Source organism: Calypte anna, chromosome 15 (assembly GCF_003957555.1).
Source record: "Calypte anna isolate BGI_N300 chromosome 15, bCalAnn1_v1.p, whole genome shotgun sequence".
Taxonomy (NCBI): Eukaryota; Metazoa; Chordata; class Aves; order Apodiformes; family Trochilidae; genus Calypte; species Calypte anna.
In genome coordinates, this window is record NC_044261.1 from 13,655,578 (window position 1) to 13,673,073 (window position 17,496).

General features: G+C 52.8%; 1 protein-coding gene across 1 annotated transcript in view; it reads right to left on the minus strand.

Annotated features, from left to right (window-relative positions):
* KSR2 (kinase suppressor of ras 2) overlaps positions 1–17,496 on the minus strand; it is a 77,414-nt gene that overhangs the window by 3,224 nt on the left and 56,694 nt on the right. Inside the window, exons 15-17 of the mRNA XM_030460580.1 lie at positions 9,860–9,956; positions 5,109–5,242; positions 519–650 (exon numbers count right to left, since the gene is read on the minus strand). Coding sequence (XP_030316440.1) covers positions 519–650; positions 5,109–5,242; positions 9,860–9,956 — 363 coding nt within the window. The remainder of the gene's footprint in view (positions 1–518; positions 651–5,108; positions 5,243–9,859; positions 9,957–17,496) is intronic.

Here is a 17,496-nt window from a genome sequence, read left to right on the forward strand (position 1 = left end):
CTCACAGAGGCAGCCCCAGTCCCAGCCCATCTGCTGGCTTGGGGGGGGGGGATTGGGGTGTTGGGGGCTCCTGGACCTCTGTTCCCAACCTTCTGCATCCCCACCCTCCTCATCCTCAGCCTTCCACATTCCAGCTCTCATTCCAACCGTCCTCATCCTCAATCTTTTCCCCACCCTCAACCCTCCTCATCCTCAACCTTCCACATCCCAACCCTCCTCATCCTCAGCCCTCTGCACACCCATCCAACACCCAGAGCACCTTCCCATTGGTTCCCTCCCCAGGAGGGATGACTCCAGGCTCACATCCTCAGGATGCTCCAGACACAAACCAGGAGGATTGGAGGATTTAGGGATGGTTTGACTCAGACTTTCCCAGGAAAGATCCTCTGAGCCCAACAGGTTCCCCCAGGCAGTGTCCCCTGGGTAAGCAAATCCCTGCCCTGTCCCTTTAGGGCACCTCACACCTGACACAACTTCTCCAGTTCTCTGCAGCCCACCCAATGTCCCAGGGGACTCACCCCAGTGCAAAGACATCCGAGTGCTTGGAGAAAGGGAGTTTGTCCTCCTCAGTGTCTGGGGAGAGCTGGCGGATGATCTCTGGGGCCAGGTGGCACAACCATCCGTTCTGGATTCTCAGCTTGTTCTCCCTCCTGCCAAAACATGGAGCCAAAGCCATGGGGACATCACCACTGAGTGCTCTGTGTCACCACCACGAGGACATCACCCCCCTGGATCTCCCACCCCCCACCCCCATTTCCCAGGACATTTCTCCCAGCCTGGTTCTCCCTATGGCCAAGCTGGGATTTAACCCTGCCCTGAGGAACAGCAGCACAGCAGCCTTGTGCCTGTCCCTGCCAAGCTTCAGGGCACAATTTGGGCACAGGATGGGTGGGTAGGGGACATTTTGGCACTGCAGGGGCTGTTGGGGCCCCCAGTGTGACCATTGCACCAGAACACCTTAAAGGAGTGAGGGGCAAAGTGTCCCCTGGGGTAAAGCCCAACAGTGCTGGCACTTCTGGGGTAAGCAGGGGTGGGCTCCTCCAAGGGTCCCTTCTGATCAAGCCCACCCTATAATAATGGTCTAGAAATAACTGGTTTCAGGTGTTGGACCCCAAATAGCCCCTTTCATCCACCTTCCAGTCCAACCTCCCCATGCCACCAACCCCAGGGGCTGCCTAGGAGTCACCCACCCCGTGACACAGAGTGGCCCATCCTTGCTGTCACATTGCCATTAAATCCCAGGCTGCCACCCAGAGACTTCACTTCACCTCTCATCCCCCCCCCCCAGCCTCTCAGTTACTCTCAGACACCTCTTCCCCTCTCTCCCCAAGGTCCCCCAGCTCTGTACAAATGCATCAGGCTCCTCCGGCCACAGGGTGAGGGGGACTTTTGTTGCTCCTTCATCCTTTACATCCCTCCAGCAGGCACCTGGATGCACTGCTGGTATGACAAGGTTCCCCAGGCAGGGGGGGGGAACACATTAAGCAGCTTGATGGTGTCTCCAAGCCCAAATTCAGCAGCATCCTTCTGCAAGAGGGAACAAAAACTGTCCCCTGTGTCACACTGGGCTGGAGAAGGTCTCCCCCTCTTTGTGCTCGGATGCTCTGATGATGTGCAGGGGGATAAGGGATGGCTGGGGGGCTTGCTGGGGCTAAAATCCCAAATCCCAGGGGAGCTCCATGCCCTGGAGATAGGGTGACAAAACTCCCCCAGCATCATCCCCAGCTCTGGCACCCCCTCCCTAGGGAAGGATCCTCCTGGTCCAGGGCATGATGAAGCCTCCACACCCAGCTCCTCTTCACCCTGCTGTGTCACAGCCATGGTTGCAATCAGCAGCTCCAGCCCCACGGAGCTGCAGGTGAGAGCACTTTGCCACAGGGGGGAAAGCTTTCAGCTCCCCAGCTGCCTCCCCTCACCCTCCTCCACTTCCATCCTCTTCATTACAAGCCAGCATTAAGCACCAGGGTAATTAAAAACGAACTGGGGGAGCTCCCTCCTCCTCCATCCCCCTGCCTACAGTCTCTGTCTGGAGGATGCAGCAGGCAGCACTCAGCTCTGCTCCACCACCCCCAGGATCCCACCCAGGGCTTTTATTTTTCACTCCCTCAAGCCCTCTCAGTGCTGTGGTATCCCAAGGAATGGTTTCCAAGCACACCTTGGGATGCCCCAGAGCCTGGAGGCCCCCAGCTTCCCTAAAGCAGTTCAGGAGCTGTGGCACCATCCCATGGCACCATCCCAGCTGGGGTTTGGTTACAGCAGCTGGAGGTTTCATACCAAAAATTTGGCCAGTTCCCTGTCTGACCTGGCCACTTCCACCAGCAGGAAGCAGCCCAGCCAGCTGAGCACCTTCTGAACCCACCAAAGGACAAGCCAAGCAACAGCAAGAACAATAAAACCCTTCAAGCCTACTCAAGACCCACTTCATGCTCCTTCTGCTTCCAGAGCAGCTCTACCAAGCCCAGCAAAGTTTCACTACAGGAGAAATAAATAAATCTGATTCTGCCAGGATCAGACCCCAGTTAATGACTGAGTTAGAATCCAAGGATGGTTTGGGTTGGAAGGGACCTTAAAGATCATCAAGATCCAACCCATGGCACAGATGGACACTGTGACCTCCTTATGCTGGACACCTTCATGGCCTGCGTGGGGACCAGGAGGTGGATTTTTAAGCCATGTCTTTTTTTAACCCGAGCAAAACCAGCCAGTTTGTAGTTCTCCTTCCCACCCAAAGAATGTCCCCATCCCTCATTTCACCAGCAGAGATTGGCTCCCTTCTCCCTAAGTGCTCATCCATGCAAGGCTCTGAGAACCCCCGCACCAGGATTTATTCTTCTTCATCTGAGAGAAACCAGAACCAGCCAAAACCCTGCCCTGAGAAGGGAAATCAGAGCTGCAGACCCTTGTTGCTTCAAAATCCACTGGGACCAATGTGTGAGGATCCCCAGAGCCCTGTCTCAGCTCTCAACCACCACAAGACACGTGCACCACCAGCAGCCCAGGGCTAAAACCTCCTCAGGGTAGAAATTTCCCCATTTTCTCCATTTTTTTCAAGTAAACCAGTGCTCATTTCTTTCCAACCTTGCATTTCTGCCCATCCTTCCTCTCCTGAATTATCTCCTGGACTTTATCGCCCCCCAAGTGACACCCCCAATCTGGAGCAGAGGTGGCCACACATTGGTCCACCCCATCCAATTCCTCATTTCCTCCCGTGTCTCATCTCTCACTTTATCTCCAGACCATCTGTGACCTTCACAGCAAAGGTCCCTGGAAAAATTAAGCCCAATTTTTGCCCAGATCCTTTTACCACTGTTGGAATGAGCTCTGTCCTCATCCTGGCAGGACCTGAGTCCCAAACCCTTCTGCCCAGCTGCTGAAAGCCACTTCCCTCCAGCAGCTCTGCTGGATTTCTGGGGCTTGGCTCAGCTTTTGGCTAAGTTTGTGCTGCAAACCAGATGATATTTATACAAGGGGAATGGAAATGTTGGCAGCTCAGCTCTCCTCGAGAGGATGGAGAGATGAGATCCTCTGACCTCACCAGATGGAATTGAAAAGAAATAAATATAATTATATAAATAATTGAATAAATAGAATAATAGAAGTATAAATAGAATTTAAAAAAAAAAAAACACCACAACCAAAACTGAAATATGTGACTTCTAAGGTGTATTTTATCTCCTGAGCATCTCTGTTAAAAAGTGACCAGTGGTCACCATAACTTCTCCAGTGACAAATCCCATGGGAAGAAAACCTCCCTGGGAACACAGTGCTTGGCCCATGATACTCCTAAAGGGTTTGGTGAGAAATTGTTCTCCTGCTAGGAATAGTCAACAACACTCTAAATTATATATATATGTATATATATATATATATAATCCTCCATTTTTTCCCCCACTTCTGTTCCCTTTTCCCCCCAGCTTTGCTTCTCTTCTTCCTTCCTTTGCCTTGCTGTGCCTACAGCTGGAAAACCTCCCAAAACACTGGGAAAAAAAAACCAAACAACCCAAACATTTAATAAGGAACATTTACCAAACAGGCTTGATTCCAAACCCAAAGAGACCAAAAAAAGGTCACAAGGCTGTAAATGTCCAGAGCTTGGCTCTGCTTTTCTCTGATTCCTGCTCCCTGCCCTGGCTCAGTGCAGACAGATGTCTGTAGCACCCAAAAGGTCACCAGAGTGGCCAGGGGACAGCCATGGGGACAGCATCACTCAGCAGCTCCAAGGCAGGATGCTGGGGGACTGTGACAGCAGTGTCAGGGAAAAGCCAAGGAGCTTTGGTGGCCCTGCTGGAGCAGAACCAGAGAAGCACCTGGTAGGTGCCATGGAGGTGATGCACCCCATGGGAAGAAGTTGGGTCCAAAAGACCCTGCCTGGGTCCTGCCTTTCTGAGCCAAACTGCTGGAGAGCCCCCTGCAGCATCATGCTCCTTCCTCCTAGTCTAGATATTAGGAAAAAATTCTTCAGCATCAGGGGATGAAGACACTGGAATAGGCTGCCCAGGGAGGCTGTGGCTGCCCCATCCCTGGAAGTGTTGAAAGCCAGGATGGATGAAGCCTTTGGCAACCTGGGCTGCTGGAAGGTGTCCCTGACCATGCAGGGGGGTGGATCTTGATGCTCTCTAAGGTCCCTTCCAACCCAAACCATTCTAGGATTCTAAAGCTAAACCTGCCTCAACTCTGCCTTTAAACACAAAGTTTAAACGAAGACATGAAACCAAATCAAAACTTGCAACTTCTGCCCACCAGGAGCTGAGCCCCTGCCCTCACCATCCCTCTGGGGACCTCACACCACAACCCCCACGCCAGTGTTGACCACAGAGCTGCACTGGGAGGAGGGAGTGGGGCTGAAAGGAGGGGTTTCTGCAGGAACTCCATGTCTCCATGGCTCTCTTGTCCCAAAGAAAACCTCCTTAGATGCAAAGTTCCAGCAGGTGAGATGGCAAAATCCATGGTGCAGCCCCAGGACACTCAAAGAGGACTCGTCCTCAGGCTGCAGAGCCAGAAAGCCACTTGAGGAGAAGGTTTTGGGCTCCCTCCCTCCATTCCCAGTGCAAAGGGGAGCTCTAAGGCACAGGGAGGACCATCAGGATGCCCTCCACCCCAGGTCCTACCTGCCTGCTTGCAGGACTCCCGAGATGCTGAAGAGGCCAAAGTCTGTGATCACCACCTTCCCGTTGTCATAGAAAACGTTTTTTGACTTGAGGTCCTTGTGAAGGATCCCCTTGGCATGCAGGTAGCCCATTCCCTAGGGATGAAAGAGAGAGAAAAACATCACCAAACTGAAAAATTGAACAGCCAGCCAGAGCAGGGGCAGCCCCATGAGTGCAGAGCCAAGGACACCATCCTGGGGACACATCCACGCTACTGAACCACAGCCAAGGGCTGCCTGTCCCCAATGTCCCTGCAGAAAGGATCTGAGGGGTGTCCCTGGCTTGGGCCAGGGCTTGGCTGCTGGAGGCTGATGGGCTCATGGTGTGGGCATCCCGGCTGCCAGGGCCTCCACTCATCTTCCCGATTCACTGGTTCTGCCAGGAAAATTAGTGGCAGGGAGCTTCCCTGAAACCCTCTGCTGAGAAACTGATGATGATGATGGTGTTTTTGCCTTCCTCCTTCTTTGGGGGGGGGCTGGGAGCAGAAGGGTAATAAGTCAAAGCTCTTCATCTCCTCCACCCTGGCTGAGCCATTAGCGCTTCCCACGCACACATCGGCCCCAGCTGCCTGCAAACAAGTGCCTTGGAGGAGTTCCTGCCTTAATTCTTTTCCCCTAGTGAAAAAAATTACTTGGTAGTTAATTAAAATTATTGCTAATGAGGGAAAAAAAAAAAAATAAAGCCCACAGGTGGGAAATCCAAACTGGTTCAGAGTTTGGGTTTATAATCAAGCAGCCAGCTCCATGCGGCTGATGCTCAAGGGGAGAACCACCTCTGGGGAAAGGGAGGGGAAAAAAAAATCCACACCATTTATTCTGCTGTCTGCAGAGCTTCCTGGGCTGCCCCACTTTTCATTCTCCTAAACAGATGAGGAAGAACTTGTATGAGAGGCAACTGTGGAAGGATCAGTGCCAAAGGGGCCAGCAAACTGCTGCTGAAGGGCAGAGAGCAGTTGCCCATCTCTGCATCTCCACGGGGATCCAGCCCAGATCCTGAGCTTTTCATGTCTTGCCAGTAACCACGTAGGCACTGGAACAAGCATGGATTTTAAGTTTGCAGCTGGGAGGCATGTTATGAATTCAGCGACGATCTGGAAAAATTGGGAAAGCCTGAAAAAAATCCCCTAAACCCCCCCTGAAATCACAGAATGGTCAGGATTAGGGCTGGAAAAGCAGCAGAGAGCTGTGGGATTTCCAGGGCAGTGGGAAAGGCTGGGGACAGGCAGGGACAGCAAACAACCAACCCAGCACTTCACGGGGGTTAACTACACCCCTCAGTGGTCACATCCCAAAGAGTTCCTGCTGAGGGATGCTGCTGGAGGAAGGGAAAGGTTTGGGGTTGCCTGGAGATGCTGGAGCTGCAGCTGGATGCAGGGACCATTGCAGGCTGCATCCCCACCGTGTGAGCAGCAGGGCCAGGGAGGGGATTGTCCCCCTCTGCTCCCCTCTGGGGTAACTCTGGGTCCATCTCTGGGTCCCCATCAGCAGAAGGAGAGGGAGGTGTTGCAGCCAGTCCAGAGGAGGCCCTGGAGATGCTGGGAGGGCTGGAGCAGCTCTGGAGCCAGGGGGAGAGAGTTGGGGGTGTTCAGGCTGGAGAAGAGAAGGATCCCATGGGGAGACCTTAGAGCAGCTTCCAGTGCCTGAAGGGGCTCCAGGAAAGCTGGGGAGGGACTTGGGACAAGGACAGGGAGAGATGGGATGAGGGGGAAGGGTTTCCAGCTGCAAGAGGGGAGATGGAGAGGAGATGTTGGGGAGGGAGAAGTTGTTTGGTGTGAGGGTGCTGAGCCCCTGTCCCAGGTTGCTCCCAGAAGCTGTGGCTGCCCCATCCCTGGCAGTGTTGAAGGTTGGATGGGGCTTGGAGCACCCTGGGCTGGAGGAGGTGTCCCTGACCATGGCAGGGGTGGCACTGGGGTGCTTTAAGGTCCCTTCCCACCTAAACCAGTCTGGGAGTCTGTGATTAATCAGGCATCTCTGGGTCTCAGCACATGAAATAATGATGAGGTTTTAAAAACCTGCCCTAAAATGTCACTGTCACCTTCACCAAGTGCCAGGGCTGTGCAGGGAACAGCATCTCAGTGCCATGAGCCTGCTCCTCCTGCAAGCTGCACTCCAAGGCCCTGAGCACCCCTGGGACAGGATGAGACCCAGCACTGTGGGGACACCTCGGAGACCCCTCTCAGCAGCTGGGGGGTGACAGGGGCTCCCAGCAGGGACTCTGTCCCCATATTCACACAGCCTGCAGCTGGAACAGCATCTCCCAGGCAACCACAGCCCCAGCCAAGCCTTCACTGGAGGCATTTCTGGAGGCAAACCCAAATCCCTCTCCTCTCTCCATGGGGTTCACACAGATCCCACTGCAAATCCCAGCTCCCCCCTTGGGATGCTCTGTGAGAAAACACTCTCAGCCCTAGTAATGCCTCAATTTGCTGGGCTGCCTGGTGGCCACGAAAAGCCAGCTCACTCTGCTAGCCCCAAGGAAATCAATTTTTGTCTCAAGAGGCTCAGAGCACAAGGAGAACCCTCACACCCACTAATCCCATCAGCTCCAGGGCTCTGCTTACAGCAGCTCAAAGGATAAAGTTAAACAACTGCCTGGTTCTGCCTCCAGCTCCTCTGGGAGAGCTGCCCCAAACCCAAGCAAGACAAGGTGGCAGGGTGTTTAATTTGCTTCTCCATGCCAGCCACCTGCAAGCCCACCAAAACACCCTTCGCATCTGCTGAGGGTTTGACATGGAGAGGTTGGAAGGCAGAGGAACTGCTCAACCTCTTCTGTCTTAAAACCATTCTGCTGCAAAGGGATGGATTTCTGCTGACTCCTACAGAGACCTGGGCCAGACCCAAGGCCCCTCTGCCCTGCAAGAAGCACCCAATCCTTGTGCCTAAGGAGGAGAGGACACTTGCTCCTGGGGCTACAACCAGGTGTAAGTGTTGATCTTCAGCAGCTCTCCTGGGTGACACTCCTCATGGCAATGCTTTCATCTCACACATCCCCTGATGCTTCCCCAAGATGTCTTGCAATGCTGCAGAGTCTGAGGTTTTCAACCCACTCCTAACACACACAGGGCTGCAGAATCATTGAATCACAGAATGGTTTTGAGTCAGAAGGAATCACCCCATCACAGACCTGCCATGGTCAGGGACACCTCCCCCAGCCCAGGGTGCTCGAAGCCCCATCCAACCTTCAACACTGCCAGGGATGGGGCAGCCACAGCTTCTGGGGCAACCTGGGACAGGGGCTCAGCACCCTCACACCAAACAACTTCTCCCTCCCCAACATCTCCTCTCCATCTCCCCTCTCCCAGCTGGAAACCCTTCCCCCTCATCCCATCCCTCCCTGCCCTTGTCCCAAGTCCCTCCCCAGCTTTCCTGGAGCCCCTTCAGGCACTGGAAGCTGCTCTAAGGTCTCCCCATGGGATCCTTCTCTTCTCCAGCCTGAACACCCCCAACTCTCTCCCCCTGGCTCCAGAGCTGCTCCAGCCCTCCCAGCATCTCCAGGGCCTCCTCTGGACTGGCTCCAACACCTCCCTCTCCTTCTGCTGATGGGGACCCCAGAGGTGGACCCAGATTTACCCCAGAGGGGTCTCATGAGAACAGAGTTGAGGGGACAAGTGTCTCTAAACCCTGTCCTCAAAGCCCCATCCCACCTGGAGCAACACAACCAGACCTTCCCCTCTCCAAGATGCCCTTTGAAAGGCTTTCAAAATCATAAATCTACACCCCACAGACAGCTCCTGCCTGAAGCCTAGAGATCTTGGGGGGGGGGGGATGTAAAGGAATTTCCTTGAAAAACATGCACTTTGTGAAAACTGGGTGCAAATAAGCCCAAAAGAGACAATCTACTACGAAGAAACACAAGAAAAGCAGGGGAGGGACCAGCACCACTGGGGACAGATTGCTGAGCACATTCTGGTTTCTAGTGAGGATTTGAATTTTTAAAGGGGGATTAGGATCTACCAGAATAATCTTTTTCCCCTAGAAGCACATTAAAAGGAAGCTCAGCCCCAGATGATTTGGGCTTGTTGGGGCTGGGAGGGGGGATGGCAGCCCAGTGTCCCAGCTCCCATGGTGGCCACGTGGCAAAGCCTTTTGGTGATAAATGGGTTTGGAATCACAGCCCAACCCTCCCCTGGCAGACAGCTCAACACTTCTCAGGAAACCCAGACACTTGGTGAGAAGCTCAAGACCCAACTTCCCAACCTCTTGACCCAGTTGTGTGAGGATCCTCCCCGGTGTCTGTTTATTCTGTCACATCTCAAGTGTTGGAGATGCACTTGGAGTCATCCCCCTAAAGGAGAAGCTTCCTGAGCTGGGAGAAACATCCTCCTGTGGATGCCTTGACTCTGGGGATGCTTTTCCCTACAGAGGTGTGGAAACTAGAGCCCGACCTCCAATTATTCCCTTTTTTTCTTTCTTTCCCAAAAGGAGAGGAATATCCAACCAGCAACTCCCTCACAGCACCAAAGCTGGGCTGAGCCCCCTGCACTTCCAAGGAGCTGTGGTCAGGATGAGCCCTGACTCCCCTGGAACTGGCAGCCTTGGTGCCACCTCAGTTCAGCTCAGGGTGGATGAGGAAAGTCCAAAAGCTCTGGATTTTAAAGCCAAAAGGTGCAAACCTGCCTACCCCCTTGGTTTCTCCACTCCCATTCCCTGGAGCAGCTCAGCCGAGGTCTTGGCTGGATCCAGACCCTCCTGGGGACTGCACCACCCCCATACCTTGACAATTTCTTGTGCTATCTGCCTGGTCTTGTTGACATCCAGGACGATTTTGGCATCTCTCACCACTGAGTAGAGAGTCCGTCCTTTACAGAGGCTGAAAGAACAGGAGAAAGGCAGAAGGTAAAACAGAAGCACAGAATATTTTAGGCTGGAAAAGACCTCCAAGCTCATCCAACACCATTTGACCAACACCATCATCTAACTACTAAGCCATGTCCTTAAGGACCAAGTCCAAGCTCCTTCTAAAAGCCTCCAGGGAGGAGGAGGATGAAACCACACTTATAAACCACCACCACCACCCTCCAAGAAGCATCCCCAGATTCTGAAGGCAGCAGCAGGGAACTCTAAATCCCCCCAGGGGCTGTGGCTACAGCTCAGACTGGAGATCCAGCAAGGAAACTGGGGGGGCTGGGTGGCCATCACAGTGGTGTCGAGCCCTGTAAGAGGGGTCCTGGGTTGGTTCCTGGCTCATCCCCACCATCTGCTCTTCTGCCTTCAGCCTTTTGTGTGCTTCCCCTTCTCTTCCCTCAGAGTTTACAATGCTCACAGATGTAAAATGAGTCAAAAGAGGAAAGTCAGGGAGAGGGGAGGAAGGATGGTGGAGGGGTGTGTGGAAAAAAAAACCCAACCCCCCCAACCAACCCAATGCACTGTACAACGTCCTCCAATTTTCCTTCTCATACCAATTACAGTAAAAATCTATTTACAGAGCCTTAATTATCAAAGGCAGCTGGAGGGGGAGGGGAGGGAAGGGGGGGGATATAAACCAATTAAAAATATATTGACATTTGAATATCAGAATGGAGGACGTGGGCGGCTGCTGCCTCGACTCCTGCCCACCAAAAACAAAAAAAAAAAAAACAAAAAAAAACAAAAAACAAAAAAAAAAAAAAAAACCACCACGAAAGGAAAAAAAAAAAAAGGGGCTTTTTTGCTTTTCTATCCCCACCCACGCTCATTACAGGCAACTTTAGAAAAAAGGAGACTGGATACCTGTGCCTGGGAAATCAAAGCACCCGACACACATCTCGTTTCAAGAGGTTTCAGTGACCACAGATGTTTAATTTGATCCTCTTCAAGTGAACAAGTACTAATTAAAAGCAGGGTTGGATACCTCTGCTCTTCCTCCTCTGGCTGCTTGGCCTCCGTGGGTCTGCCCCTCATCCTTCTGCTCCAGCTCCAGGGTTTTGTCCCCTGGGACATTTTCAAAGAGTTTTGCCCCTTTTTTGGGTGGAAAGAACCAACCTGAGCTGCCTCCTCTCTGCATCATCCCAGACGTCCACGTTGTTGAGATGGGGAGAGGAGAAGGTTCAGAGCCCTGATGGCCAAGGCCACCACCTGGGTGGCAACAAGGTTCCCTGAGCAACCAGCCCCCAGGAGCAGGGCTGAAGAGGTTCCCCCCCCCCCCCAGAAAGCTGAGCTCTCCACAGCTCTTCCAGGCATTAAACCAGTTTGGATTGGGATGGCTGATACTGGGGTGAAACCTTGCTTCTTTAGTTCATGGATACAAAGGAGTCTCCAGCTCCTAAGCCTGAAGCTCCATGTCCTTCCCCATGGAATCATCATGCTTGGAAAGGACCTTCAAGACCATCAAGTCCAGCCACCAGTCCTACACCCCCACTAAATCAGCTCCTGAAGTGCCACTTCCATCTGGTTTTTCAGCACTTCCAGGGCTGGTGACTCCACCACCTCCCTTCCCTGGGCAGCCTCTTCCAAAGCTTCACCACTTTTGGTGAAGAACTCATTCCTAATATCCAGTCTGAACCTCCCACAGTGCAACCTGAAGCCATCACCTCTTGTCCTGTCACTTCTAACCGGGAGAAGAGGCTATGGCCAAGCAGCAGTGGGCTCAGTCCCACAGCTCTCAGCTTTTGGAAAGCCACCAGACTCTTTCAGGGTCCTTGTTCCAGGCTCTGCTGGCCACAAGCAAACCCCAGCAAGGACCTGAGGGCATCTCCATACCCATGGAACATCACCCTTGGTGATGCTGGTCCCAGCACATCCCTGGGCACACCAGGAGAGGCACCCCCTGTTCCACCTCCCATCTAAACCAGCTGCTTCACATCTCCTGTCTGGCTGCAGAAAATCCACCAAAATTGGGATTTTGACTGAAAATCAGGATCCATGTCCTCAAACTGCTCCTTTTTGAATTTTTATTCAACAAGACAACCCTTGGGTGTCTGCTGCAAAGTCATGGAGCACCACCTTCCTGGTGGGTTGCTTTGGGTTTCTTGGCATTGCTTTCTAAATAACCCTGCAAAGCTTTAAGCTCCACCATGCAACAGCCTCCCTGCCACTCCTGTGACCACACCAAGGAGCTCCCACAGCCTCCCCACCAGCTTTTTATCTTCCCCCAGAGAAAAAAAAACAACCCAGAACATTGCTTGTGCTCCACATACAGCACAACTGGACCTTGTCAATGCAATTATTAGATTAATACTATAGATTAAAGGGGGTTGATTTCAGCCCTACAGTGAGTTCAGATCAGGTCTTCTGCTGCCAAGAAAAAAAAACCAAAAACCCAAAAAAAGGCTGTTTAGAGAAAAATCCTCAAATTTCTGCCTATCCACACCCTGGAGATGACCCTAGGAGAGGCCCTTTACTGATCATGTCCCCATCTCACCACTTCATTCCCAGAGGGGAGGCATGAAAGAGGCAGAGGATGCTCCTGACACAAGCCCTGGCAAGAGCAGAGCAGCCACGACTCAGCCCAGGGCTGGTGGCACCCAGGAAGGTGACAGAGCAGACCTGGGATGTGTCCCCACCACCCCTCAGGCCTTGTCAGAGTCACCCCAGGCAGTCAGGTGCCCCCCTCCTCCCCTCCCTGAATTAAATCCTCCCCATGAATTCAGCTCCCAGCTGCCTCCCCAGTCATTTGTTGGGACTTTTCTTGCTGGATAAGGAGCTGCCAAAGCAGAGCTGAAGCTTGGCTGATACCCATTGTGTACCACCTGAGCCCATTCAGCCACCACCTGCACAACCTTTTCATGGCACAGCTCCACGGTTCCTGCTTCTCCTCACTTCCCCACCCACTGTCAAACCTTCCCCATTGGGGCAGGACAAAGCCCTGCTCCTGGGGCATGCACATCATCATCACCATCATCCTCATCACCATCATCTCCTGCCTTTTCAGCTGGAGAGGGCTGAGCTGAATGGTGGCATTGAGGCAGCCCCCACCTCCACCCGACACCAAAACAAAGGCAGATGATTTCTGCCTGCAGAAAGGATCCTGGCTTCCTCACTGCTCCAAGGAGGCATTCATAGAACCACAGAATGGGTTGGGTTGGAGCTTAAAGATCATTCAGTTCTGATCATCCAGCCCCAACCCCCCTGCCATGGTCAGGGACACCTTCCCCAGCCCAGGGTGCTCCAAGCCCCATCCAACCTTCAGCACTGCCAGGGATGGGGCAGCCACAGCTTCTCTGGGAAACCTGTTCCAGCATCTCACCACTCTCATAGGGAAGAATTTCTTCCCAAGGTCTCACCTAAATTCTCCCCTCTCCAAGTTTTAAGCCATTCCCCATGTCCTCTCCCTACCCCCCTGTGTCCAAAGCCCTCCCCCAGCTTTCTTGGAGCCCCTTCAGATATTGGAAGGTTGCTCTGAGCTCACCTGGGAGCCTCCTCTTCTCCAGGCTGAACAACCCCAATCCCTCAGCCTGGCTTCCCAGGGAGGTGCTCAGCCCTCTGAGCATTTCAGTGGCTCCTCTGGACACCTTCCAGGAGCTCTGTGTCCTTCTGATGTTGGGGACTCTAGAACTGGACCCAGAACTCCAGGTGGGGTCTGAGCAGAGCAGAGCAGAGCAGAGCAGAGCAGAGCAGAGCAGAGCAGAGCAGAGCAGAGGGGGAGAATCCCCTCCCTTGCCCTCTGTCTGTGCTTCTTTGGATGCAGCCCAGGGCCTGCTTGGTTTCTGGGCTGTAGGAGCACAGACACATCACCAACTGCTCCTCCCAAACCTCCCCATCCCACCCCACACAGAGCAGGCAGGTTTAGGGATGTACCCTGGTGGGGACCAAATCTCATCCAGAGCTGAGGGGCAGCAAGGACAGCCTGGATTGGGCAGCTTGGGAAGAAGAAGCTCCCTGAACCCATGGCACAACCTCAGCTGACAACAGACAGCACCAGACAGTCCCAAGCCCATGGCCCCATCCTGCTGCAGATGCAACTTTCTCTTCCAAATGAGTTTCTGAAGTGTTCAGCCAAGCAAGCCAAATCCCAAATTGCTTTATAAACACTCTTGCATTTCACCAGCGTGGGCTGAAGACATCAGCAACAGGAGCAAAGGCAAAGAGATCTCACAGGGGAACAATTTGGGAGGGATGAGTGAGGAAGAGCTGGAGCACAGCCTCTTGATATTTCTGTCATTTGATAGGAATACAGCCTCATTCACCCCCCAGCTTGGGGTTTTTTCCCCCCTCTCCTGCAATATTGATGGTCATCATCTCTGTTTTGATGGCCATCACCTCTCTATTTATAGAATCACAGGTTCCTCGAGTCATTGAGGCTGGAAAAAACCCCTCTAAGATCACCAAGCCCAACCCCACTGTGCTCACTAAACCATGGCCTGAAGTGCAGATGTTTTTTGAACCCCACCAGGCATGGTGACTCCCTGGGCAGCCTCTTCTCCTCAGTCAGGGAAGAAATCATTCCTGATATCCAGCCTCAACCTCCCCTGGCACAACTTGAGGCCATTTCCTCTTGTCCTACCTCCAGTTACCTTGGAGAAGAGTCCAACCCCTACCTCCCCCCAACCTCCTTTCAGATACTGGAAGAGCCAAAGGGTTTCTCCTCAATCTCTTCTTCTTCAGACTCAACAACTCCAGGTCCCTCAGCTCCTCCTTCCATCACCTCAACATTAATGCCCATCACCTCTACCAGGCTGAAGCCCTCAGCCTGGCTCCTCCTCAGGAGCAGGAATAATTCCAGAGCTGATGGCTGACGCCCATCCCTACAGATGCTTTGTGCTTTTCTTCCCACCAGCCCCACAAATTCCTGGTAAATTAGAGGGGATCATTTCAAAACACCCCAAAATGCTAAATAGCAGAGCCTGGGAAGCTGAGGATTTGCTCTTCTCTTGATTTATGGACAACCATCTCTGATACCATGGTGACAGCCAGGCACTGGACACCCAGGGGAGACCCAGAGCGAGAGAGTGGGAATTAATAAAAAGCACTTTAATATAAAAATCCCTCTGCCAGAAGGTTAGAGCCAGGCTGGAGGAAAGGCAGAGAGCAAAGGAGGGGCTGCTGGGCTGCTTCCCCATTCCCCAGCACTTCAGTGCTGATTGGTATTTCACAGAAAAAGGGGAAATCTTGGGGGGAATATTAAGAAAGAGATGGTCAGAGCAACCAGAGCCCCTGAGCTGGGACTGATTTGATTTGATTTGAGCCACAGGAGCAGGGGAGGAGGGAGGAGAGCTCAGGTTGGAGTTTTTTGGGGAAGTTTTTGAGCCATTCCCACTCATTCCCTTGTTGTCTGACAACTGTGCTGTGGAAAGCTAAGAGCCCCAAATGGCTTGGACAAAAGCAGAAAATTCAAACAAGGCTGAAGAGGAGCAAGGAGAGGGAGAGGGTTGGGGTTGGACCCCAAAGGCTTTGGGTTGCTCAACATCAGCAGCAAATAGCACAGCCAGGCACAGGTTTGCCATGGGGCACCAGCTCTGCAGCTTCCACAGGAGCTCCTCAAGAATCTCAGAATCACCCCAAGGACAGTGGGGACACAGAGCTGGGACAGCCAGGGCCAGGCTGGCACAAGCTGCAATGAGTTTGGTGGGGCTCAGCCTCAGGAGAAAGCTGCCATGGCTCTGACCCCACATCTAGTTATTTTGTTGTGGGTTTTGTTTTGTTTTGGTTTTTGCTTGTTTTGGGTTGTTTTTTGTTTTTGTTTTTTTGTTTGTTTTGTTTTTTCTCCTAATGAAAAGTTTGGTGAGGGGGGGGAAGGATAAAAAAGCCTGGGCCACCCACTCCCACAGTGATGCCAACAGCTCCCAGTGCTCCCGAGGCCCCAGGTGCCCCCAGCCCTGCCAAGGGATGCTCAGAACTTCTTTCCCTGGGATTCCCCACCACTGGGAACTCTTGGTGAAGCAAAGCAGCTCTTCTCAGAGCCCCCCCACACCCCCCAGCACCCCAAGACTGAGCTGGGAATGCTCCAACCCCAAGACTACAACTTCATTTGGGTTTCTCTCCCTTTTGCTGTGCCCCCTTCCCTTCCACTCCCATTGCTCCCAAACCAAGGTCCAAGGGCTTTCCTTCCTCTCTGGACACTGGGAAGCCCCATCCACCCTCCAGAGCCCAGGAAGAGGGAGAAAAGCAGCAGCCCAAAGCTTCAGAGCAGCACAGTGCCATCAGCAGCATGGAAACATGGAGTCATTCAGGTTGGAAAAGACCTCCAAGCTCCAACCATCCAGGTCCAAGCTCACCATGTCCTCAAGTGCCATGTCCACATGGTTTTTGAACCCTTCCAGGGATGGTGACAGGGAAGAAACTGTTCCTAATATCCAACCTGAGCCTTCCCTGGGCAACTTGAGGCCACCACTTCCTCCCATCCCATCACTGGTTATATGTGGGAGAGGAGATTGACTCCCAGCTCCCTCCAACCTCCTCTCAGGGGGTTGCAGAGAGCCAGAAGGGCTCCCCTCAGCCTCCTCTGCTCCAGAATCAACATTTTCAGCTGCTCCTGGTCAGACTTGTTCTCCAGACCCTTCATTACTCTTCTCTGGACACAACCACCTCCCAGCAAACTCTCCCTTCAAACCCAACCCTTCCACAACCTCCCCAAGGATGCTTTTGGTCAGATCCCTACCCTTGGAGCTCAAAGCTTTGCCTGGAGCATCTTCCACGGAATGAAACAAACCTGGAGCAATAAAAAAGCCCCGAAGAGAAGCCCAGCTGCACCTGATGGAAGCTCCATCCTTTGATGGATATTACTTAGGCAGCAAAATTTTCCTCCCAGCAGCTGGCACGCGAGATAACTAAAGGCAGCAGAGCCAAAGGGATGGAGGAGGAGAAGGAGAAGGGGGGAAGGGGGGGAAATCAGCCTCCTCAAAAAGTAGCTCCAACTCCAGTGCAGCTTCAGGGGAAAAAAAAAAATAAATAAAAAACCACAACAAACCCAAGTTATTTAGGAAAAAAGCCAACTCCATGCATTTTTTATTTGGAGGAGATATCGTCGGAGGAGACGAGCTCTTCCCCAGCTGCAGGGAGCAGAGCTGGGAGGCAGGTGAATGCAAAGCAGCCACCAGGCTTATCTAAAGCCCTTCTTGCAAACAAATCATCTGAAAATCCTGGCTGGGCAGGTGGCACTTTGCTGCCTCCTGCAAAGGAGGAGGCCGGGGGGGGAATTGGGAAGGGGCCTTGACCTCTTCTTGCTTTTGAAGGAGCCAAATCTTCTGGATTTCAAGGTCCCTTACAAGCCAAATTATCCTATCAATCTCTTCTCCTCCTCAGCTTCAGGAGGGGAGAGAGATGTGAGAAAGAAATTCTGCTTCTGGAGGGAGGGAAGAGAGAAACTGAAACTTCGGAGCCAAACTTAAACCCAGCTCCACTTTGGAAGAGTAACGATATTGTTATTAATACCTAATTAATAACACTGTGAAAAGAGGGATGGATTTCCCTGGGCAGCCTCCTCCATGGCTAGG